At 47.9% G+C, this 25,463-nt stretch overlaps 1 protein-coding gene across 1 annotated transcript; it reads left to right on the top strand.

Moving 5' to 3' along the window:
- Nucleotides 1-18,023: 18,023 nt before the first annotated feature.
- LOC128972732 (G-protein coupled receptor 83-like) lies at nt 18,024-24,980 on the top strand. Its single transcript, XM_054388839.1, has 4 exons — nt 18,024-18,398; nt 20,609-20,734; nt 23,697-23,830; nt 24,356-24,980. The coding sequence occupies exons 1-4, from the start codon at nt 18,024-18,026 to the stop codon at nt 24,978-24,980; spliced, it is 1,260 nt and encodes a 419-aa protein (XP_054244814.1).
- Nucleotides 24,981-25,463: the final 483 nt, after the last annotated feature.

The following is a 25,463-nucleotide window of genomic DNA, read 5'->3' as shown; positions in this document are numbered from 1 at the left end:
GGGAGGGAGCTGGGGTTGTTCATCCTGGAGAAGGCTCCAGGGAGACCTAATAGCAGCCTGCCAATACCTGAAAGGGACTACAAGAAGGCTGCAGGGGAACTGTTTGCAAAGACCTGCAGTGATAGGACAAGGGCCAATGGTTTGAAATGAGGGAAGAGGAGATTTAGATTGGATGTTAGGAGCAAGTTCTTTACCACAAGGGTGGTGGAACACTGCAACAGGTTTCCCAGGGAGGTAGTTGAAGCCCCATCCTTGTAGCTAGGTCAGGCTCAACAAGGCTCTGAGCAACCTGCTCTAGTGGAGGATGTCCCTGCTGAGTGCAGGGCTCTTGGTATGGATGAGCTTTGTGAAGGTCCCTTCCAACCCAACCCATTCCATGATTCTAGGATGCAGCACAGCCAGGGTGGAAAAGCCCAGGGGCTGCTAGGTGTGAGGAGAGGAGAGGAGAGGAGAGGGAGAGGGAGAGGAGAGGGAAAGGAGAGGAGAGGAGGTTAGTTAAAATAAAGGTTAAGGTCTGTGGGCTATGACCTGTGAGACTAGAAGGAAACAGCTGGCATCTTGAGAGCTTACAGAAAGCTTCAGGAAGAAATTGCTGCTAGGTGTCAGTTTTAAAATGAATTTCTAAGGATGTAAAGAGAAATAGGTGATGTTGGTATGTGTGTGTGTCATAACTGGGTGGATTTTGAACAGTTAGGCCAAATGGCACCAACATTTAGAGTTCTTCTCACTCTGTTTCACCCAAATAAAAGGTGACCAAGGCAAAGACTTCCTCAGATTTCACCTATATTTAATCCAACATGCAAACAACAATGCAGTAATCACCAAATACCTGCATCCTGAGCCGTACAACCACTGCAGTCGTTCTGTGGGCTGCCAGCTCCACCACCAAACACAAGTCCATTGTGATGCTCCTGGGTAATTCTTTCCTCTTAGATTGCTTTCTGCCCCTTTGTTTCCCTAGCTCTCTACAGCCTCACTGCCTCAGCACTGCTTGGTGGGTTCCATCTTTGCGTATCCATGAGGATCTGCCTCATTGACATCCTCTCCCAGGGTCTCCTGATGCTCCACAGCATCCAACTGCTTCTTTGGGTCATTTGTAACATCAAGCTTTACTGCCTCTTCTCTCTCAATTGTGCCTCTTAGAAACTAAGAGAGTGTTTGCTGCAAAGTGTGTTGCCATGGCAATGCCACATCTGGATCTGGTCAATATTTGGGAAGTGTCTATTGCTGATCAGAAGAGAAATTAGACCTCAGATATACAGTAGGGGCCTGGCAATAGCAGGAAACCTTCAGATAGCAGAGACTCTGGTGGCAGTGGAGTGAATGATGCTTTTGATGCATGCACATGTTCAGAGGAACCAGGTTGGTGACTGATGCTGTGAATGGTTGTCCAGCTTGTGGGGAATCAAGAAAATTCTATGAAAAAGGAACCATTTCCCACCTGTCAAACTAACTCCCCTGGCAGCTCTGAAACCATTCTCTCATACATGTTCTCTCTGCCATGTCTGAAAAGGAGAAAATTTGTTGCCTGTTGATGGCTAAGCTCTCAGACCTTACCTAGCTGCCATTTGTATTGGAAGTTTTAAACCTGGACTGGATTGATGAAGCCCTGGGTTCATTCACTCACCCATTTTTTCCTCTCTGTCCTACAGCACTGTGAGAGTAATCAGGCAGTTTTCTCCTATGCTCCTCAGTGCTTCATGGACACAGCAAGGGTTCATCAGCTCACCTGGAGGCCTTACATATTTATTCTAGCACTTGCCTCTAGATTTCTTTCACTTCATGCAGAAACCAGTGTCACTGACAAATGTTCCAAGCAGCCTGGGGACCTGCAGCGTGCTCTCAGCCATTGCAGCCCACTGGTGCCTCTACAAATGAGCACATCAAGGATGATTCCTTCTGCTGTGTGCTGTGCAGCAAGCTAAGAGCTTGCTTGGCTGTTGAGAAGTGGCTGCAGAGGGCCATTCCTGCCTGCCCAGCCTCTGCCATTCCCAGGCTCTGCCTCAGTGGTGCTGTGTAATTAGGCTGTGATTGCAAAGCTGCAGTTCTGGCAGAGCTGGCACTACAGAGACTGCCAGGCTTTGGCAGGGGCTGGGTTTTCACACTGATCAACAGCAGGACTGTGACTGTACAAACACTTGCTACCAAAAAGGTAACCATGGAGCTGGAATTTTCTGTTCCATTACAGGAAAAACATTCCTGATGCTAAAACCTGCCTAGACACAAACCAGTCTGGTAGGAACTGGCTTTGGACTGGAATGCTCTGCCCAAAATAGTGATTGAGAGCTCACTCAGGAGGTTATGCTTTGAGATATGGCTGGGTGAACAGTTCCAGGGAAGTGGAATTAAGGCAAGTGGAAGACTAATGAGCCCAACTGAGGGTTCACATATGTTGATCTGCAGCTTCCTGGGGTCTATGCTTTGGCTGCAAGATGAAGGTGATTGCCCAGCTTTCTGTAGCCTAAAGATACATGAATTACTAAGCAGAATGGAGGAGAGTCAGGAGGTTCCTGTATGCTCTGCCTTAAGGTAATGAAAAATAAATTTCACCCTGTGGCAAAGGCAACAAACATTAACTGGGTTGGATGCACTGGGCTGCCCAGCACAACAGGGCACAATCCTGTGAGTGTCAGAGCTCAGCTGGGCTTCTGAGAGGTTCTTGTTTGCTTCATGTGATAACAAAACCCCTTTTTAACAGGTCACCTACATGGTGCGTTTGGCATTTTGATGCTAAAACACTATGAAGAGACAGAAATAATTAGCTTCATTACTGCTGAGTAAGCCTCTCCCTGGTGTTCCCTAGACAGGGGTTACAGCAGCAGTCCATTGGCTGTGGCAAAACACCATCAGTGGAATAAGCAGAGAGGCAGGATGCAGAGAATTAATTGAGGGAAAGTCTGCAGGGGCCTGGGAAGGGAAGGAGGCTCCCAGAGGAGCCTCTTTAGTTTGAAAGATGAATTGCAGTTTGCCTGCATGGCTTCCAAGTAAACTTCCCTTAGGGAGTGATTTCCATTTATCTCATGCCTCTACAAGAGACCTGTGTGGTGACCTGCTCCACTGTCTGATGGCAAGATGTCAAAGCTACCAGATGCAAGTACCCAAAACTTGTAAGAAACCATGTGTGGAGAAAGCTGAGGGTTCACCTTTGAAGCATAGACTCCTAGAAAGCAATCAGATGCCAGTGAGGGGCTTGGGAAGGCCAAGTTCCTCACCTACCATCAAGGCTTGGTGTTGAACCTGCTCCCAAAGAACCTTCCAGGTCTGGGGGAGGAGGGAGGGAGCACAACTGATTCCTTAGACTTATTAAGAGCAGATTGCTGCTTCTTAAGGCATGTTTTGAGAGGAACTGATGGAGTTCTGCAGCTAATCAAAACACACCATCAGTTTACAAATAAATGGTTTATTGCTAGTTGTCAAGAAACAGAGTAGGATTTAGCATCATAGTAACTAAAATATTGAGCAATGTACTGCAGAAAAACTGCTTTACCCCTTTTCTGAGTTCAAGGCAGCTGTGTCAGAGCAGAGATAAGGAGGAAGATTGCTGAGCTCCTGGACCTGTGTTTCTCATGGCTCCAAGTGAAACCCAGCGACTGGTTCTCAGTGTCACAACAGGTGGCAATATCTTGACAAGAATCACTCAAGAAGCAAAACATAGCTGAGATAAGGTGAAAACTTTATGACTTATCCCATAGGCTGCTGCTTTATCTTCTTCCTATGTATATTTTTCTCCAATATTTAAATAAAATCAAGGCTGGCAGAGATAAACTGCCTCAAATGAGCAAGGGCAAGCATGAGCTGCTTGGCACAGTTGTGTACTGGTGAGGAGGCAGCTCAGCTGCAGGAAGGCAGGTTTGGAAGGGAAAGATCTCCCTGCCAAGCAAAGCTGGGCAGTATCGAGTTGTTGTTTACAATGAAGTGTTTCTCATTTCTAGTGTGCTTTAAAAACCAGAAGAATTGGCAACAGCTGTGTCGGATCTTAGTTTCTGCAGCACTCACCCATGATCCCAGCACAGACACAGCTCCCCACTGGCCCCTGAGCGGGGCTGGAGGTGGCAGATCTCCTCCAGGTACCTGTGATGGGACTGGCCTGAGGTCTGTGCCTGGTGAAGCAGGTCCCCACTGCCATCTGAGGAGCTGCACTCAGCCCTGCTCCAGCCAAGGCTTTCTGTTTCTCCTTGGGCTGCCACCAGCTCTGTCTTCTGTGCAAGTGTCTGGTGCTGGGGCTGTTCCCCAGGTGTTCTTAGCTGGAGGCAATGAATGCTGCACCTCATGCACAGTGACAAATGCCCCAGAAAAGCTCACTAGGTTGATAACTTCAGAGCTGGGATAGCATGAGCACCATTCTCTGAGCACTGTCGAGCAAAAGCCCTGGCTTTCAAGACTGGGCAGTTTTCTTGCAAGGCAGGTTTGGTTTCATAACCATTACCATCACATCCATTATTCTGCTCAGCAGCCAGAAGAGAAAAGCAGACTGCAGTTCACCCCAGGTACTCAGCTGGAGAGCATAATGCCCAAAGTCATTACTAGCCCTCCAAATAACAGGTAGGGAAAGTCATCCAAAGGCATCAGTAATAGGTGACTCTGGTCCATGTCACAGCTTTGCTGGGTAGAGGCCATCCCTACCAGCAGGAGCCACCGTTCTCTGGCACAGTCCCACCCACAAGAGCTCTCCCAAGGCTCCTCACTCCTGACTTTCTGCACCCCAAGCCAACAACCACAAGCCTGGAAGCATTAATCCTCTTTCTGCTTGTCTGAAGCTGGTGGCAGGTCCCCTTGGCCTGGTGTTATGGGTTCCAGTCCTGGGTAACCCCTCCTCCAGACCTTTCCAATATGCTATCAAAACACCCTGATTCGTGCTGATATCCCTCACTAACACTCTGAGATATGTTTTTCACAGCTGTCAAAGCATTTAACACAGACATCAGCACACCTTCCGAGTCCTTTGCTTCAGCTCTGAGAAGCTGGCTGCACAGAAAACAGAGGAAGAAAATCATTATTGTCTGAGATGCTGATTAGTAACAGATTGACCAAGGTGGAGACTAGAAATTCAGAGCTGGCTTAGTCTTCAGTTGGCCTGGGTTTGGTTTTGGGTTTTTTGTTTCTGTTGTTTTCTGCAGTAAAAAGGCACTACATCAAATAAAAACCCTAACCCAAATGTTTAGGCAAAATAATTTCCTTTGATTTTTGTTTCCCATGCATGGGGACCTTTTCAGTCTTGTAGAAAAGGAGTCCAGCTCACAACTGTTGCTGCTTTACCTTCCAGCAGCTGTGGCTGCTCAGCATTAGCTCTGGAAGTGCACTGCCCATGGCACAGCCATGGAGCATGGGATAAAAAGGCATCCTTTGTTTGCAGGACTTGCTGTTTTCCTTCAAGTTGACTCACAGCAAATGTTCCAATGTGAGTCAGAAAGACACGATATTTAATTCTAGAGACATTCTGTACCAGCATCTGAGCTTCAGCAGCTTCAGCTGATCATAATAACTGTTCACTAGCAGCCCCTTCCATTCCAGGCTCTCAAGGCAGTTTGACCTTCATTCTAAGTTGACATTAAAAGCCTGCCAGGCTTAGAACCCTCTGCCCAGCTTGGAGAAGTTTGGGTGTAACCCAAGGCTACTTTGCTTCAATTTGGCTGCAGTTAAAAATTCAGAATACCTTCTGGAGGTGAGATTGTTGTGCAGATCAAACACACCCCAGTGGCCAGCCACATAAAACCGTTTTTGGCGAGCACCAGAGGTGCTGTTGCTCTGAGTGTGTGAAAAGACACAGCCTGTTCCCAACCAGATCATTGCTTTGTTTGTTCTTTCATAGGGCTAAATTCTGGGAAATTTTAGGAAAACACAGGCAAGCAGAATGCTGTTCATTTCAAAGGGGTCAGAGGGAAGGACGTGGACCTGATGGAGCAGGTCCAGAGGAGGGCCATGAAAATGATCAGGGGGCTGGAACACCTCTGCTATGAGGACAGGCTGAGGGAGCTGGGGGTGTTCAGCCTGGAGAAGAAAAGGCTCCAGGGAGACCTAACAGCCTGCCAGTACCTGAAAGGGGCTAAAAGAAGGCTGCAGAGGGACTGTTTGCAAAGGCCTGCAGGGATAGGATGAGGGACAGTGGTTTGAAATTAGAGCAGAGCAGATTTAGATTGGATGTTAGGAACAAGTTCTTTACCATGAAGATGGTGGAACACTGCAACAGGTTGGGGCCCCATCCCTGCAGATATTCAAGGTGAGGGCTCTGAGGATGCCCCTGCTTACTGCAGAGGGGTTGGTCTAAATGAGCTTTGGAGGTCCCTTCCAACCCAGACAATTCGATGATCCTATGATTCCAGACAGGAATAACACTTTTCACCTCAAAGCTACTTCTGTGAGACTAGGTGCATCTCTCTCTATTTTGTCTTAGTCTTTGGTGAGCATCTTTCAAGCTGCTGAGATGTCACTTAAATGAGACTTGTGCTTCCAAACAGCCTTCAAGTCAGCTGAGCTGAAGGAAAGCAGCACAGAAGGGCAAGTACATAAACCACCTCCTTCTTCTAGTCACCATTGTTGCCAGCAGCACCACCTCAACACGAGGAGATACTTCTTTATGGTGAGGGTGGTGGAGCACCAGAGCAGGCTGTCCAAAGAGGTTGTGGAGTCTCCTCTGAAGACTTTCAAAACCTGCCTGGATGCATTCCTGTGCAGCCTGCCCTGGAAGATCCTGCTTTGACAGGGGGTTTGGACTCAATGATCTCTAGAGGTCCCTTTCAATCCCTAACACTCTGTGATTCTAGCAACATACTTTAAAAGCCAGATGCCACCTCTGGGATAGCATCCAGACAGTGCCCAGACAGACAGAGGCACAGCCAGTTGATGAACATCTCTAAGGCTTTCCAAACCTCCAGCCTGTCTGGGGTTTGTTGCTAGGACTGCCACTTGTGCTGGTGTTAACTGCAGTCACAGCTGTTCTTGGGCTAAGGCATTAAAGAGGGTCCCAGGTGCTCATTGGGAGGGAGTGCATAATTAGCTGGCAATTTTATAAAAGAAGCCTTGCTTGAGGGCAGGCAGTTCCTCAAGTGCCCAGGAGAGAATCATGTGGGTTGTTTTGTTTAAATGCCTTTTTTTCCCCATCCCCTGTCTTCCAAGAGCTTGAAGAGACCTGGAGCACTTCTCAGAAAAGTGAATTCTTGTGACTTTAGTCAGTTCTGCTCCTGTTCCTCACTTATTCCCTTCATCTGCTAGCTTACCATCACCACAGGGAGTCAAACCAAGGAACTAAAAAGTAGATGGAGAGAAATGTTTTGAACTGAGATCGTTTGTCTCCCCAAAATTACCACCCCCAGCTCCCCAGTTTCAGGGCAGCTTTGACTGCTGAACGATCTCTTGATGAACAAAGGAAACATAAACCCTCTGCATTTGTTTCACACCCAATGAAGAGAAGTACCTTGATTTAAGTAACTAACAGCAGCAAAGAATTACTGCAGGAAGCTGTAGTCTGTGTTGGGAATCTACCCACAGAGGAACTCTCCTGTAGTTTTTGGATCTCTTTTCAGCATCTGACTGTTAGGAAAGAGGCAACACAATCTCATACTTAATTTCTTTCTTTTCTGCAGTTCCCTCCTTTCAGGCTTTTCTTCCAAGCTGAGAGCCTCCTAAATTCCTAGACACAATTGTATTCTCTATAGGAAAGGACTTAAGATGATGCCTGCAGCCCCAGTAGCATTGTCCCTGTTTGAAACTCACTGATATGGAAGAACTGAGTAACAGTAGCTTAGAAAATGTTTCCTGAGGGTGTATGAGGTCTTGTCAGAGTGCAGCACAAAGCAAAACCTTGAGCTTTGACTCAGGTCACTCTTTTCTTTCCCTAACATGTGCTTCCCTGCACCAAGGGACTCCTCAGTGACTCAATCCTTGCTCTTATTTTAAAATAGCCCAATAAAGCAAAGGATTAATTTTATCTGTCTTTCAGAATGTTTTTGCCTTTATTTGTTACAGCAAATAATGTGTGAGGTGTCCCTGCCCATGGCAGGGGGTTGGAACTGGATGATCCTTGTGGTCCCTTCCAACCCTGGCTGATTCTATGATTCTAAATAGATCAGAGCTTGCTAATAGGTCTTGCTGAGCTGTTTTCCCTCTCTCATCCACAGGGAACACAGCATAACAAAGTTCCTCTTGTCCTTTGCTTATTTTAGCTGGATGAGAGACAAGGCAGACTTCAAATTTCTTTCTTTCTTTTTTAATTCCCCCCCTCCCCACTCACTCCTGTAGATCACAAGGCACAGGCAAGCACAGATACTTACCTGTTATTCTTCCACTCATTTCCAAGTAACTCTTCTTGAGTGCTTGTCTGCTGGGGAGACAAAGACCAAATAGTTTCTCCTCTGCTACACATTGATAATTTACAGTATTGCCAAAAAACTTTAAAATACAAGATAACTGGAATAAAAGAAGAGCTTCAAGAAGGACTTTAAAGGGGAAGATGATACACTGGGGAAAGGTTTGAGATAGATGGAGGCAGTGGTAGAGGGACTGCAGAAGTTCGTGGCAGGTACATCCCCAGAGGGAGCAGAGCTGGACACGGGGTGATGCTGAGAGCAGCAGCATGGAGACTGCTATGATCAGATCCTCAGGCTCCACCTTCAGGTAGTCAGAGATAAACAGAGAAGTTAATTTATCTCGATGTTCTTAACAAATTATCACTTACTTTTTAATCAAGGTTCCTGAAAACAGTAATGAAGCCATCACAGCCTGGTTAATTAGAACTGACACTGCTGATGAGCTGTGAGTCACATCCCTGCTGCTGCTCCCCAGGTGAGGAGCTGCTGATGAAGGTCTTGGACCCTGGTCCCTCTCACCAAGGGAGGGAAAATGCTGCAGTGTGGGTTGGGTTTGGCTTGTGCTGGCTCTGGGAGAAGGGCTCCTGGAAGAACTTGCCCATGAAAGAGCATGGACTGCATCTGGGCAAGCATCTGTCCTGCAATGTTCTGCGAGGTCGTTTAGGTGACACCAATTTGACCAGGGGAACCAAAGCCTGAGACCCCCAGGCGAAACCCTTCAGCTTGTGCATGCTCTAAAGATGTTTCTAAGAACTGCCTTAGCTTGGTCACACCCTTGAAGATCCACTCTCAGTTTTGAGGTAACTGGCTTTGTTCTTCCCTTTCCCCTGCAGACTGTGCTGTTTGGGACTGCCACCAGGGCTGGCCCAGGCCAGGGAACAGTGCCACAGAGCTCATGCCCCAGACCTCTACGGCAGGAGGCAGACTGAGAAAAGGAAACCAAGGCCCAAAAGGGAAAGTTATACTTTGAGGGGTTTTGTGGGGGTTTTAACCCCTTTTGATCCTTAGGACCAGCTAAATTAAAAAAGAAAAATATCTTTTCCTGGACACACATTCTGCTGCTTTCCCTCCCCCAATTTTCTTTCAAATCCAAGTTTCATTTGGAGTCCCCCAAGACAAAACACTTTTGCAGCACTTTGCTGCACAGCTGCAGCCAGAAAACCTGTAATGGGAATGGGAGCTGCCTGGTGAGAGCTGTGGGATGAGCATGGTGGTGGGGCTGCTGGCTCCTGTCCCCTGAGATGCATGTGAGATACCTCCTCCCTGCTCTTCCCCACACACAGCTGCTCTGAAAACACTTCATATGACACTGCCCGAGGCAAAGAGTTTTGGACTCTGCATTTTATCTGTTCCCAACTTTATTTATTTTTTCCTGAGCTAATGGGACCTGCCTGGCTTTCTCCCTCACCCTGAATGCAGATAGAGGCAGCAGGCTCCTGAAGGCAGAGAAGGGAAAGCTAGGTTGCTACAGAGAGAAGGTAGCAGCTGTGTAATTTGACATAACAAAGCAATTTTGGGGAGATTTAAGCTCATTCTTGAACCATAGTAGCATAATTTTTTTTTCCTATGGCTGACGCAGCTATGGTTGAGCTGTACTCTGAAATGGACCAGTGTGTGAAACAGGTTGTGGAAGCTATAAACCTTTGCTCAGGTGCAGAAGTGAAGCTGTGGGTCTCATTTTGCCTCCAGAAGTCAGCTTGCATCTCTGTGGAGAGATGTTCAGGCACAGGGTGGTGGGTGGTAGAATGTAGCTGGGAGGTGGTCAACAACCCCTTGGAGACAGCTGCCCTGACAGCCCCTACGCTGCCTGCTGCAGGGTGGGCAGGCAGGTTCTTAGGGAGACAGGGTGGCCACTTCTTCTTCAGCTAACAGGCCCTTTTATGGTGCTCAGATGATGAGCACCAGAGCAAAAAAACCTCACTGATGTGTAAGGCTTGCCAGCAAGCCATTTGGAGCCTGGAGAATTAGAAGAGAGCTCTGAGGAAAGGGCTGATCCTGAGCTGACATTCCTGAGGTTTGCCTCCTGGAGTGCATTGAGTGTGAGCCCCGAAGTTCTGGATGTTGAAAAGAGAATGTGAAGGTTCATAGATGACTCAGGAAAGGGAATGCAGCATTGAGCAGTTAACAGAAATGGGAGATGTAAAGGTTGGGTATTTTCCTGAAAGCCAGGAATCGTCCTGAGTGCAGCTGGGGATGTGACAATCATGTTAAGGAGAGAAAAGAAAGCACTGGCTAATTCTGCTTTGCTTGGAGAAGAGCTGAATGAAGTGCAAGTTGAAAAGAGAGGAGGGACTGAAAGCAAGAAATGAATGCAAACTAACCCCAGCTGGAAGAGTTGTCAGTGATGCCAAAACTTAGCCCTTGAAACACTGAGATATTGGAGAAACAAACAAACCAACCAAACAAAAAGCCCAAACCATCCCACAATGAGTAAGGGCCATTGAAAGAGACTGTGACCATTAGAAGGAGAAAAGAATCTAGTGGAAGATGGCTAGAAGAGGTGTAGAAGGATGCTGTAGAGGAGCACAAGTCAGGTGAAGATAATGAGAATTCTCTCAGGGTGAGCTGCTTCCAGAGCCAACTTCCATACACCTGGGATGAGGCTGTTTTCTGTTTCTCCTCCCTGTTATTCTGCTATGATTTTCCTCCCTGAAAGACTCACTCCCTCACACAGACTCTCTCCTCCCCAGTTTTCTACCTCCTCCAACTCCCCAGCAAACACTTGGGAGTTGGCAGCAGCCACACTCAGCACTCAGAGTCTGGCTTGAGAGGCTGAAGTTGAAGGTCCTGTAGAGAAATATTTGCTCCCTAAGGAAAATGAGGGGGGGTGTTGATTTATTTTATTTAAATTCATTGGGGTAAAATTTCTTGTCCACAGCTACACCATCAGGTGGCATTGCTTGCACTCATGCCCCAGCTTTCATTTAGGCTTTCAGTGAACCCCCAACATGTTCAGAACACAAATACAACCTGCAGAACTTCACCTAGCTGCTGGCCACTTTCTGAAGAAGAAAACCACTGTTCAGGGGCAGGTTTTGCAACTCTGTGTTCCAGGGCTCATGTCAGCCCTGCCTCAAGGGAGTCTTCAGAAGAGTTTCAAGGCTTCTCACTTCACTTTTCCTTTCAAGCACTATTTTATCTTCTGCATCACTTCTTAAAGGAATGGGGGTTTCAGTTCCCATTTGAACATTTGTAGCAGTAGGTTAGGGTGTGTTTTTTGGTTATTTTTTCAGAAACTTCAGAGCAGTTTTTAGTCCAGTGCATCTTCCCAGCCTCCATGAGGAGATTTCTTCTATCTAAGGGAAAAAAAAAAAAAAAGGCACAACAGAAGCTTCCACAACAGCTTGGCTGTTTGTGCCAAAGCAGGCAGGCCTCTCTGGTTCTTCCTCTTGGTACTGAATTCTCTGCAAAGGGAAAAACCCACAGCATTACCTGGTCCTGACAGGACTGGTTTCCACCTACTGAAGGACAGCAATCAGCAGCCATATCACTGATGATTGCTCCTCTGCCTTGTCTCTGCTGTATCAATCAAACCTTCCTTCCCTATTAGTGTTTGTCAGATGTTGTTCTGAGCTGGCAGTGTGTCCCCTGGCTAGTTTTCCTTGATCTTACCTTACAGCCATTTGCTGGTCACAGGAAAGAGGGCAAATAACTTGAAATTTCAGAATGTGATTTTTGTACTGTCTCACCACTTATCATCCTCTTGAGCATATTGCTGTGGAAGGCTTCTACATGCTACAGCAGGTCTCTGCTGCCTGCCTGCCACACTCAATTTGAAGTAATTGTAGGTGCATTAGAGAAGTGAGGGAAAACCTACTGGGTACATTTGTCCCAAGCTTCACCAAAAGCTTTGGCCAGAGCTGACCCCACTCTCAATTTGGGATGTTCTCCCTCTCCAGGCAGGGGTCATGCATCCAACCCAGACTGCTCTTTAGGAAAGGAACAAAAGGAGGGCCCTCAGAGCTGAGTTAACTCTCAAATGGTGCTGGATATCTAGTGCAAAAGTGCTTGTTTGGCACTGAAATGTGATCACTTACATCCCCTTCTCCAAAGACCCTGCAATAAGTGAGCTGGGACAAATGTAAACTCCTCTGGGAAGGAATTCCCAGGCTGTTGGCTTTCACCAACAGTCCTGCTGAACTGAGCAAGGCTGCAGTGGACTGGGATGAGTGATGCCTGATGGGTTCAGCCTCCTTTGGTCCTTTTGAGGATGGAGAGTAGTTGTGGTCCACCTCTGATGGCCAGAAGGATCCACTTGCAGAGAGGCTCTGGGTGGCAAAGAGTCATCCTCCATTTAAATGACAGAGAGTTTTGCTGAATCAAATTGCTGTTGCAAAAGGAGAGTAGCAAATGTACTTGAATGTCTCTTAGCACAAAATATTATCAAGGTTTGCACTGGTTCCAGGCTGCAGAACTGGGTGTTTTGGTATGTTTCAGGATGACATTTTAGTTCCATCTGCAGGATCTGGTTCATGGTGATACAACACTTGGGTCACAAGGTCATGGTGGTTCCTCACCATGCATCAGCTTGCTGTGAAAGCTTGTATGTCAGTTTTCACTGTGGAAATGCTGGTCTGGTGCATTCAAAGAAGTAATTTCAGCACCTGACTCAAGCATCAGTGTCCTGGGTAATCCCATACAGGTCCTCTGATCATCTTGTCCCTTTCCTCTGACTGCCAAATGGGAACTTTATTGCACTGCCTCCCAGGAAAGCTGGGAGATAAAAGCTGAGGTACTATTCCTGGGGGATTTAAGTACCTTGGCAGATGGACAGCCTGTGCCCAGCACTTCTTTCAAATTTTTTTCCCTACAGTGACATTAAACTACGACACCCACCAAGAGGATTTTTATTTTTCTATTTGGAGGGGAAAAAAACCAAAGACATTGAAATGGTACAGTGTCTGTTTACCTCAAGGCAATCCATTCCACTGAAGAGAAAGTGTGCACTTCAAGGAGGATCTGAAAGTAATTAGTGAGTTTACTTTGCCATGACTAAATAGACTGTGCTCCACCCACTCTTTGCAGCTGAGCATCTTCTCATTCCGTGATTCATTTTGCTCTTTGTTTAGATGCTGCTTCTCCACAGCAGCCAGTTGGTGCACACTGTGCTCCTGGAGCTCTGCCTCACAGCTGGCTCTGCAGAGGGCATGCAGGTGCTGGTGTGGTGCTGACATCACTGCCAGGGTGGCATTGCTGTGAGGGTGGCATCATCACTGCCAGGGCAGCCACCTCTCCCCCAGCCTGTTCCAGATGCTTAGCAAACAAACCCCTGTGCTGGAGGCACCAGCCAGGCTCCCAGCAGGGCTGGCAACCTTCATCATGCCCCAAGTGTGGACCTAAGGGAAGATGATGATCCCTCCAGGTGGCACACAGGGTTTGTAGGCTGAAATTGGCCCTTGAGCAGAACTAGGAGGATTCAAAGCTGTAGACATTGTGATTCTCAGCAACGTGGAGGCAAAACTGGAGGGGCAGTGGGTGCCAAAGAGCATGAAAGGAGTTTCATTGCTTCTGGGAGCTTGGCCCAAGCACATTCAGCGGGGTGTGAGTGAGGACAAGATGCCTGGTTCTGCCTGGCTCGTTGCTTGCAGAAGCAGAATTCCATTCCAGTTGAGGATAATTGGCTGCAATAGGTTTGCTTATTTTCTGATGGTCACACTGTGACATCTTCTGGGTCAGAAACGCTGTGCCAGTCATTGCCAGCAAAGAGGAATGCAGTGTCCTCCCTGCACTGAATACCAAACAAACAAAACCAAAACAAACCACAAACAAACAAACACCACAAAAAAAACCAAAAAACAAAAAACAAAACCAAAAAAAAAAACCAACACCAAACTAAAAAAATATTAAAGAGGGGAGGGGGGTGGAAATACCAGATTGTGCTTTTCAAGGACTGCCCAAACTCTTGTTTATAACCCAGGTTTTGAGTGAAAGCAAAAAATCTATGGGGTGATACATGGCTCTCAAACCCATACTCAGACCAGACAAGTGTGAACTCTTGGCTGCTCTGGGGAAGAGGAATCTTCCCACAAATGCAACAGGCACATTGAATGAATTTGTTTCTTTTTTTTTTCCTTCTCATTTAGACTTGGGAATTTTAGCTGTTGAAGTTTTTCCCTCTGGACAGGGCTCAAGCCCTAAAAGTTTCCATCTGCTCCAGCAGCTTTCAACTCTGAATGGCAAAGACAAGACACTTGCTTGTTCAAGCTAGAGCTTTCATTATTGCACCAGAAGTCCTTGCTTTAGGTTTTGCCATGATTTGTGTGCTCCCTGCCCTTTGTGGCCTGCAGAGCCTGTCCTGGGAGGACAGAAGTTCTTGGAGGTATGGTCAGTTTCTTTGTAGATCTCCTTTGTGTGTTCTGACACACAGAATCACAGAATCAATAAGATTGGAAAAGACCTCAAGGATCATCAAAGTCCAACCTGCCACCTCATGACTACTAAACCATGTCACCAAGTGCCAATCCCCTCTTGAACACAACTGGCTCACAAGTGGGACCAGCTTCAAGCATCAGCTTTTTCTCCACCTCTCCCCACTGGTGTGGGAGGCCTGAGCTTGGCATCAGCACCAGAGCTCAGAGAAGGACAGACAGAGACACAGACAAGCTAAAAAATGCACCTTTGGAGCTTGATGGGAACTTTTGCATTAGAAAGATGTTTAATGCAATGGCTTTGTATTCTAAGTATTTCTCTTATGCCCTCTGATGAGGTCTTTACATACCTCATCAGCATGCAATACAATAATTTGCAGGGACAGTTTCCCTCAGCTTTGCAAGGCCAAGAGTCCAGTAATGAAAGCATTTTCTTCCCATCTTCATGGGAGCAGAGAGGAACAAGCACTCTAACACACATGCCTACCAAGATTGTGGTAACATGGCCAGGGGAGAAAGACTCCATTTCTGTGATGATGTGGCTCATTGTTAAGTACTGTCCAGTAATACAGATGCCATTTCTTGAAAATTAGCTCAAATCAAGGCACAGGAGTGAACAGCCTTGAACCTGGACACTTATAGATACTGCACCATGAAACTGGCTGCTGAATTATCTGACTTAGCTCTGTCAGACAGGAAAAGGACTTGGGCAGGCAAGGATTGGGAAGGCACCATGAGCCCACAAAGTCTACCTTGTCCTCTCTGAGCAGAAGCATGTGTCAAATTCTGGGCAGATTTACAAAGGCAGGGACAGGAATCTAGTCAGGCTACATGATGACAATGTGAATTGTGTGCCAGGATCTGGTGGTAGTGTTGGAGAACTATAACAGGGAAGTGCAGACCTTTTCTTATTTCACTTGTCATGCTCCAATCAGTTGTATGCATTTCAGTTTATTTAAGTAATGACTTTGATTCTTTGGTGTACAGATTTCCTAGGCTGCTGACCAGGCAAGGACCTGAACGCTTATAGTACAGCTCTGAGTTCTTTGGCCCTCATCAACACTTTCTGTACGTTAGAGCTGTTCAAAAAATGCATCTTCATCTCTGTTGAAATGTCACCAATTCAGTCTTTTTTTACGCACACAAAAAAAAAAGCACCCAAAATGAAAATCTAAACAAAATCATGCAAGTGAAAGGCTCCAAACTTTTGTCAGGAGTGACTTCAAAATCAGAAAGCCAAAAATCCTCTATAGAAGCAAAAGTGGATGTGTTTGAGTAAGTACATTTCTCCCTTTTGTTTGTTTGACTTGGTGGAGCTAGCACAAACCTTGCTGTGATGCATAACGAACTCTGAAGTCTGCTAGAAGCAGCTCAGAATGTTTCTAAGTGGATAATAACTGCAGCAAGCCCAGCATGTGATTGCTTAAGTGTCTGAATCTCTGACAGAATAAATGGGTGCTGTAAAGACTATCGTGGCACAGGGATCATGTGCCCTTGGCACCCACACAGGGCATTCAGAGCCATCAGGTTCATGTGTCTCCATCTGGAAGCTGCTCTGCCAAGTCGTCCTTCTGAAGCACAGCCAAGAAATGGAAGGGAACATGGGCAGGAGAGCACATTGTAGCCCCACAGTGAAGGAGCTCAAGGATGGAGCCCTGTGTGTTCCCCCAGCCTCTGTGGTGCCAGTGTGGAGATGCCCAGCCCAGACTCAGTCCTCTGTGTGTATGTATACATGGTGTCATTCACCCCCAGGCCAGAAGCAGCAGCTTCTGACAGCCTGAGTCTCCAGAAGACATGTGCAGGAAATTGGTTGCCGCTTTCCTTTGGTAGCCAGAGCCAGGCTTTTGATCTCACTCATGCCACAACTCTCCACCTTTGGGCTGTGAGTGATGTACTTGTGATTTACCCTCCTCCAAACAAGATCCTGAGTTGATGAGTATCCTTACAGAGCCAGGAAGGAAAAGATGAAAAGTCACAGCTGTTTGCTGCCCCATGTGCCTGGCTCAGTCCCTGGTAAGGGTGCAGGTGTGCCAGAAGAAAAAGGCTCTGGAAATACTGAAGAAGGGCAGAGAAGCCTGATGGTACATCTGAAGGCACCTACAACATAACTGCTTATGGCAAGTGACATTCTGGTTGCCAAACAAGTGCTTGCATGCTGAGTCTCTCACAAACCAGAGGCAGCTGACTTCTATCTCCAGTCCTGTGTGCAAACCTGGCTGTCTACAAAGGAATGGTAGGAGAAGAGAAGAGGTTTCCACCCACATTGCTGGTCTTTGTTGCTGCTTCCCCCTGCTTCTGGCTCAGTGCACAGAGGCCGAGATATGACAAATCTCCCTGGACACCCAGCAGCACCCTGAAACTTCTGGTTTGGCTTTCAGGTTGCATTTCACTTTTCACAGTCCTTTGTGCCACAGGAAGGGCAAGAAGGCACAAAACTGGGAGTTTTCTGGAGGCAGAAGTGCCAAGCACAAAACTGGGAGCTTTCTGGAGGCAGAAATCCTCAGATGTTCTCTGCCTGGGTAGAAAGATGCTACAAATTAATAACGATGCTTCACACCCTGTAGCTGTTGTGCTGGGTACGCAGGGAGAGGGAGGAGGAGGAGGGAGGAGATGGGAGGATGAGAGCACATCCCACTCTCTGTGTTTTGCTGCTCTGTGTGGTCTGCACTTGTCAGCCTCTCCCGGTCTGTGTGGGGCTGTGATACACCTCAGGGTAGAGCAGGCAGAGATGCGCTATTGGCTCTCAGCGACGCGGTGTCATCTGCAGGCTCTATATATCACAGGCAAAGCAGGGACCACTCAGCCTCAGAGCAAAGCTGCCTCAGTCTATAGCTCAGAGATACTTTGAGGATGGAAAGAAAAGGGTTCTGCTCTTCTGATTCTGACAAGCTCTGAGAACTCTCGGGAGACAGAGACCTGGCGGAGGGAGGACTATGTGGAAAACCAGTAAAGCAAATTGCCAAGGAGAAGTTGTGGGAGAGGAGCAGAACAGATCCCAAAAAGAACTGTTCACCAGGATTTCTTCCTAGGTGCAGAGAGAAAGTGTTTGGGGATCTCTGGTACTTCAGCATCCGAATCAGCTTCTGTACATAGGACACGTGGGACTGAGGAAGGACAGCAGCTGGATACTCCCTGGAGCAAAGCTCAAATGTAATCAGCACAGGAAGAAGCACCCATTCTTTCAAGCCTTTGATGTTGTTTGCAACCACAGGGCAGATTTTTAAAAGGCAGGCATGTGTGTTCCCTCCTGCAGCCTCTGACTTCAGCACCTGAGCTGCCAGGGGGGAGGGCAGAGAGGAGTGTGCAGCCTGCCCAGGGACACAGGCAGCACTGGAGCTCAGCTTCCCTAGCCATGAGGAACACATGGTTCCCTTTGCAGTACATCTCCAAGCCCTTCTGGAGAGCAGAGAATCACAACATGACCAACTTCTTCTCTGCATTGTATGGCTTCCCTAACCAATCCTTCTTCCACAGTGATTTGGACTTGGAGGATCTGGGAGACTTTGACAGTGGGACCAAGTACGAGGGGGAGTCACAGAGCCGGACGGTGAAGGCGCTGCTGATCATTGCCTACTCTGTGATCATCTGCATCTCGCTCTTTGGCAACATCCTGGTGTGCCACGTGGTGATCAAGAACAAGAGGATGCACTCTGCCACCAGCCTCTTCATCGTCAACCTGGCCGTGGCTGACGTGATGATCACCATCCTGAACACTCCCTTCACGCTGGTGAGCATCTGGCTTGTCTGTGCTGTGCTGCTGTCTGTCTGTGCCTGTCAGCTCTGTACACATGCATCAAATGGGCCAGGAGCAGGAAGGAGGAAGGGAAAGTTTATTTTTGCCTCCTCCCCCTTAATTTTCCTTCTTGGACAAGGTGCAGCCATGCCCCATCTCCCTAACACCTCATCACCTGCAGCCAGGGCTCCCCATGTCTCATTTCCCTTGACCATGAGCAGGTCTCGTTGTACTCCTATCCCCAACACCCCCTTGCCTGTGGGCAGGACTCAGTGGCAGCACCAGAGCCCCCACTTGCATCTTGTCAAGAAGCTTCTCCTTGGCTTTCTTCCCTCTTCCAGGACAGTGGCAAGGCAGAGGTGTTGAATCCCTTCCTGTCTCTGGATGGGGAAGGAAGCAGGGACAAATTTGGCACTAGAAAGTCTAACTGAATGCCAATTTCCTATGGAAATGAAGCAAACAAGATCAGTCCTTGGGATAGCAGGGGGAACAGTGAGGTCTGTGCTGGGCTGTGTCAGCTAGGCACATCTTGGTTTCAGGCACTATAAACTGGGCTGATTGTCCTTTGTTTATTTTCAGTTACTAAATAATATAAGACATATAAAAAAAAAACAAGTAAAAGAATGAGGTGGGAAGAATGAAATGGATCCATTTCTTGCCCCACTGCCACAATCCATAAACAATCTGTAAGTGGGACTCTCCACAGCTGCATTTGGCACAGCCCTCTGGTTTGAAATCCTCCTGCCTTAGTCCTTGCCAAGTGCTGTCCACAGGTTTCTTCTGCCTTCCAAAAGCAGTCCCCAAATTGTCAATTGAAATTCACATTTTCTTTAATGGATCCCGTTTCTTTGGTGGGATTTCTCTGCTGGAATCTCCGATAGGATTTGCATGCTGGAATCTGTTCAGGGAAGGGACAGTGCCCTCCTGTGTGTGCACAGGGCAGCAGTCACACTTTAGGCACCGGCAATTAAAAGAACTGTAATCACTCTTAGGAAAGAGCTTTACAGCAGCTTCAAAGAACCAGCACATGGCTACAGCTTCAGTGACAGCATCGTTAGCACTGGAGTTGTCTCTACAGGGGAAATAATTAGATTAATTGAAAAGAGATTAGCTAGTCTTGACTAACTTTTTGTGTGGACAGATGTTCTGTAGCAAATGTGCTGCATTTCAAATTAGCTTAATCTGTTTCTAGAGTGAGTTACATTAATTTGGAATGAATATTGAGCAGTCAGGAATAACAAGGGAGTGAGACGACAGCAGTTGGTTGGAATTATTTCCCCTGCAGGGAAGCCATGGTTAAGTGATATCCCTCTGGGAACTCCTGGGAAGTGCCACTGAGGGCTCAGGGAGGGTTTGAGCTCCCCTGCTCCCTCCCTGCCATCCCCAGAGCTGTGCCCAGGTACATGAGAAGGGTCAGTTACCTGCAGAGCTCAGAGTGATGAGGACAGCCCAGCCTGGGAACTGTGAGGCGCTTTTCAGCTGGAGGGTGAAGTTTTCCTCCCTGTTTGTGTAACTTAATTGACACCTCTGAAATTGCTGTTGGTGCATCTCACACAGCGTGGTGAGAGGAGAGATGGGCTTAGAGAGCAGTGTGGAAGAAACCCCTGCCATCCAGCTCTGTGTCCTGCTCCTGAGTGTGGCTGCTGGCTGCAGAGAGCCCAGGGAGACACAGGGTGGGCAGGCAGGGGTGGAGCAGGGTTCTCCACAGGCAGGTGGTCCTAGCTCAGAGTTATTACCTCCTTATTTCAGTGCCCTCAGTGATTCTTTTCTCCTGTGCATTTATCTCGCTATCTTTTGAACACATGCAACTCTCAGCACCCACAAAACCTGTGACAGTTTTTTAAGGAGGCAAGCTGCTGTTTTGCTCTCAGAGCCTCACCAAGGAGTGCAACTAAGATCTCTTTGCACCTTGCAGAGAGGTCATGTTACATCTAACACACTTGCACACATGCACATGCAAACACTCATGCACAGAGCACTACCCAAGAAGGTTTTTGGTTTTATTTTTTTTTTTTTTGCTCAGTGTAACATATCTCACCTCTGTTCCAAATCCCCTGCTTGCCCAGAAAATCTGAGTGAAACGCACCTGTGAAGCAGAAAGAAAAATGTCTCAAAGCATTTCTTCCTTGCTGTGCTGTTGGGAAGCCTGTTTGCTGCTCTGCAGGTAGTGCACACACCTAACTCCAGCTTTGCCTGTCCCTCAGGTGCGGTTTGTAAGCAGCACCTGGGTTTTTGGGAAGCTGATGTGTCACATAAGCAGGTTTGTTCAGTACTGCTCCGTCCACGTGTCCGTGCTGACCCTTGCTGCCATCGCCCTGGATCGGCATCAGGTATGGGATATACCTCACCCTTATGTTTGATAGAGAACAAGGTGTTGAACACAGCTCCTCTTCAAATCCCAGCACCTGGAAACCTGTCTTGTCTTGGGAACCAAGGAATCAGAGAATCGTAGAATCAGTCAGGGTTGGAAGAGACCACAAGGATCATCCAGTTCCAACCCCCCTGCCATGGGCAGGGACACCTCACACTAGATCAGGCTGGCCAGAGCCTCATCCAGCCTGGCTGCAAACACCTCCAGGGATGGGGCCTCAACCACCTCCCTGCACAACCCATTCCAGGCTCTCACCACTCTCATGGGGAAGAACTTCTTCCTCACTTCCAGCCTGAATCTCCCCACTTCTAGCTTTATCCCATTCCCCCTAGTCCTATCACTACCTGATAGCCTAAAAAGTCCCTCCCCAGCTTTCTTGCAGCCCCCTTCAGATACTGGAAGGCCACAAGAAGGTCACCTCGGAGCCTTCTTTTCTCCAGACTGAACAGCCCCAACTCTTTCAGTCTCTCCTCACAGGAGAGGTGCTCCAGCCCTCTGCTCATCCTTGTGGCCCTTCTCCGGACACCTTCCAGCATGTCCATATCCCTCTTGTAATAGAGGCTCCAGCACTGGATGCAGTACTCCAGGTGTGGTCTCAGCAGAGTGGAGCAGAGGGGGAGAATCACCTCCCTGGCCCTGCTGGCCACTCTTCTCCTGATGCAGCCCAGGCTCTGGTTGGCTTTCTGGGCTGCAAGTGCACACTGACAGCTCCTGTTGAGCTTCTCGTTCACCAGCACCCCCAAGTCCCTCTCCTCAGGGCTGCTTTCCAGCCAGTCCCTGCCCAATAGAGTGGAGGATTCCAGCAGTTGTGGTAGTGGACAAAAAAAACCCAAAACCTCACCCATGCTTCTTTTTAGAGTGAGGGTGATCAGACACTGGAACAGGCTGCTCAGAGAGGTTGTGGAGTCTCCAGCCTTGGAGGTATTCAAGACCCAACCAGGAACTGTTGTGGGCAGCCTGCTCTGGCTGACTCTGCTTTGCACAGGGTGTTGAAATAGAGGATTTCCAAGGGTCCTGCCCACCTCAGCCACTCTGTGGAGTACAACCCTGAAAGCATGACGGAAATACACTCTGAAGTTCAAATGCCAGCAAGCCAGAGCAGTATCTCTGCATCTAGTTATGAAAAGTCTTACAGATTTTAGGCTTGCCCCATTATTTTGGGGAGCACAGGACTGAAAGCAGTGAGAACTATGTTAGCATGTTCAGTTTGAGGTGAGAAACTCTCTTCTCTCCCCCTTGCCCCAATGCTTTTTGGAACATGCCTCCCAGAAAACCCTTACAGGTCAGGCAATGAATGCCAACCCCAGGGTTTCCTCGAAGTACAACACAGTTTGTAGTCTTGGCTCAAGCTGATAAATGCTGTGCACTGGGAGAGCAGATCCTGCAAGGTGCTCTCAGGTAAACTGCTTTATTCCTAGCAGTGCTGGAGTCACTGAAGTGGATGTTACTGAAAAGCATTTTCACCTGATAAATGACAAGGCTAGACAAAGCTCAAAGCAATAATAGTTTCCACTCTGGCTGTCTGGGATGTGCTCCATCTGGTGTCAGAAAATTACAGCGACTGCCAGGAGGCAGAGTCATAGATTCACAGAGTACCAGGTTGAAAGGGACCTCAAGGATCACCTCGTCCAACCTTTCAGGGTAAGAATATAGTTTAAGTGAGATGGCCCAGCACCCTGTCAAGCTGGGCCTTGAAACTGACTACTGTAGATCATTCGTTTCTGTCCTTTCTACCATAAAAAGTTTGGTGGACTGTCCATCTCAGCTCCTGAAAGCAAAGCATTCATTTGAAGCAGGAGATTCTGGGTTGATTGCAAGGCATGGCTTGGTATCAAGAGATGTTTATTTCAATAAGGGCAAACACAATATCTACCTTTAAATTACCCTAACCCTAACGTGGAGTAGGTTCCTCAGTTAAGCAATATGGGACAAGGAGATAAAAATAGAAGTAAGATATCACCAAGCAAAGAGAAATCAACACTTGCCCTCCAGTCCTGAGAGGTACCAGAGCAGACAGATGCTCCAGGGGAGCTGTGAAAGCTTGATGAAGTAGATATTTATAGTGAAACTAGAAAAGAGATGTGTAAAATACCCAGGGCTTCATCAGCCAAGAGCTTGGATGGCATGATAGGTCTATTTTTAATTCCTGTTTCATTGCCTAATCATCCATAGTGCGTGTAGCTCAGCAGATAGCTAACCACCAGCATCTCCAAAGTCCAGCTGATGGGTGACACTGAGCATGTTTGTCTGCTCAGGGCACTGAGCCAGCAGTAACACTTAATACTTGCACAACTCCTGGCTTTTTTTCAACCCCAATGTTCTCTGAAGTCCTGTGGCATGAGTCTCTCCTTCCTGCCTTTTCACACTGGAGGGGTGCAAAGCTGCTGCAGTGCTTCAAGCTGCAAGGTGAGGCTCAAGGAGTGAGTGAGATGCTGTCAGAGAGAGCAGCCCTCCTTAGCAACAAACACAAACAAAGTGCACCTTGCTTAGCCACCACTGCACAGGGGGTGACCATAAAAGAGAGAGCAGCCTTCAAGTCTGCTAGTGCTGGGCTGGCCAAGGATTACATTCAAGCATCTTGTCACTGTGTCTTGCAAGGCCACCAAATGTTGTGAGCCCCTTGGCTGCCATCTGTGTTGGAGGACTTCTAATTGTAATTTGGTGGTTTTTTGCACTCCCTGTAGTCCAAGACAGAACAGCCTCTTGGCTTTCAACTTGTGCCACACATGATGTCCAGGCTGAGGGCTCCCCAGTGTCTTGCAGAGCACATGTGCTGTTCTCTTCTTACTCAGCAACCAGGGAGCAGTGCTCACTCCTGGGCATGGATAAAGCAAAAACGTGTTCTTTCTTCTCTAAAGCTTGTGGCTTGTTTTGATCAGATGAAGACACAGTAGATCCTCAGGACTGGTTATTCTCTGCAGGTCATCATGCACCCCCTCAAGCCACGCATGTCCATGGTGAAAGGAGGGATCTGCATCATTATCATCTGGGTTATGGCCAGCTGCTTCTCACTGCCTCATGCCATTTATCAGACCTTGACAAAGTTTTATATTGGGTAAGACATTTGCATGGAGCTTTTTAAATTGTTTTTTAATATATGACCCTTGCAGCTGAGTCAAAGCCCCACAGGTCCTGAGGCCCACACCTCTGCATCTGTGGCATTAGAAAGAGCAGGGTGAAGCAGAGCCGCTTCCTCCTCTGACTAGGCAGCGTGTTTCTCATGAAAGCAGAATGAAAATCAAGGGAATTGCTTTCAGGCTTGTTACTTGATTTTGGCTCAGATTCAGCCTGTAATCTGCTGGCAGGCACAGAAGAGAGGGGATCTTTGTCATTAGAGAACATTAGAGGCATCAGTAGGGATTACTTTTTTTTTTTCCCTTTTCCTGGGGATGTGTTTAAAATATTTTCACTGGGGCCAAAGGTCAAAGCTAAAGCAAAGTATTCCAGTGAAAGTGGCAGTGGTGCATGTAGCTGAATGAGTTCTGTTACCTGTACCTTCACTGAACCTTGTAAGAGCATCTGAGGGGTTTGTCCTTCAGGTATTGTGTGGAACTGACAGTTGTCTCTCTCTGACCTTCAGGAACAGAACAATACGAATGGTCTGCCTCCCCAGCTTCCCTCCTCCCGCTGACCTCTTCTGGAAGTACTTGGACCTGACTACTTTTGTTCTCTTGTATGTCCTGCCCTTGCTTGTCATCTCCATCACATACACCACGGTGGCCAAGAAGCTCTGGCTCAGAAATGCCATTGGGGACCTGACCATGGAGCAGTACTACGCTCACCAACGGAAAAAGAAGATGACGCTGAAGATGCTGATGGTGGTGGTGGTTGTGTTTGCAGTGTGCTGGTTCCCCCTGAACTGCTACGTGGTGTTGATCTCCTGTAGGGCCATCCACAGCAGCAACGCTCTGTACTTTGCCTTTCACTGGTTTGCCATGAGCAGCACTTGCTACAACCCTTTCATTTACTGCTGGCTGAATGAGAGCTTCAGATCCGAGCTGAAGTCCTTGGTGTGTGTGTGCCGGCGGCGGAGCGCGGCCCAGAGCCATCCCCTGCAGTCCATCTCCCCACCATTCAGGCATGCCTGGGCTGAGAACTGCCACTACAAAGGAGGCAGTGCCTGCCAGAAGGCAAGGGCATCCTCCCAGAGGAACTCTGCAAAGACAGACATCTCTGGTGTTCAGCCAATCGTGGCAGAAAGCTGAGCCCTTCCTCTGACAGCCAGGCAGACGTCTGTGTGGCGGTCACAGAATCCTGGGCACAGCTGAGCTGGAGAGGACTGCTGGAGGTCATCTAGTCCAACCTTCTGCCCAAAGCAAGCCAACTTCAGCCTTAGATTGGGTTTTTCAGGACCTTGTCCAGCCAGGTTTTCAGACCTTGCCAGGGATGGACTGCCCACGTGTGGAGTCCAAAGTGAGGGCTCTGGAGGGAATTGGTAGGATCCATCAGCATCTCTTACCTGTCCACCACTGTGCCAAGGACACAACCATCACGGCCTGCTCACCAACCACCACCAGCCACCCCATGAACGGAAACGGTTCCAGAGAAATGTTTCATTTTTGCACTTTATTCCATGTTTCTCTTTCGAGGCATTTCTGTTATCTACACAGGAGATACTAGACTGGAAATGTTGACACTCATAGTAACTTTATGGAGCTTGTGCTAGTGGAGACACCAGTCTGAGCTTC

Source organism: Indicator indicator, chromosome 17, assembly GCF_027791375.1.
Source record: "Indicator indicator isolate 239-I01 chromosome 17, UM_Iind_1.1, whole genome shotgun sequence".
NCBI classification, from domain to species: domain Eukaryota; kingdom Metazoa; phylum Chordata; class Aves; order Piciformes; family Indicatoridae; genus Indicator; species Indicator indicator.
The sequence above is the reverse complement of the archived record's forward strand: the minus strand, read 5'-3'. Positions and strand labels throughout refer to the sequence as shown.

Bases quoted from the DNA above. Each gene is read 5' to 3' on its own strand.
- LOC128972732 (XM_054388839.1), top strand. From the start codon at position 18,024: ATGAGGAACACATGGTTCCCTTTGCAGTACATCTCCAAGCCCTTCTGG. The intron at 18,399-20,608 runs GTGAGCATCTGG...CCTGTCCCTCAG, and splicing joins TGAACACTCCCTTCACGCTG to GTGCGGTTTGTAAGCAGCAC. The intron at 23,831-24,355 runs GTAAGACATTTG...TCTGACCTTCAG, and splicing joins TTGACAAAGTTTTATATTGG to GAACAGAACAATACGAATGG.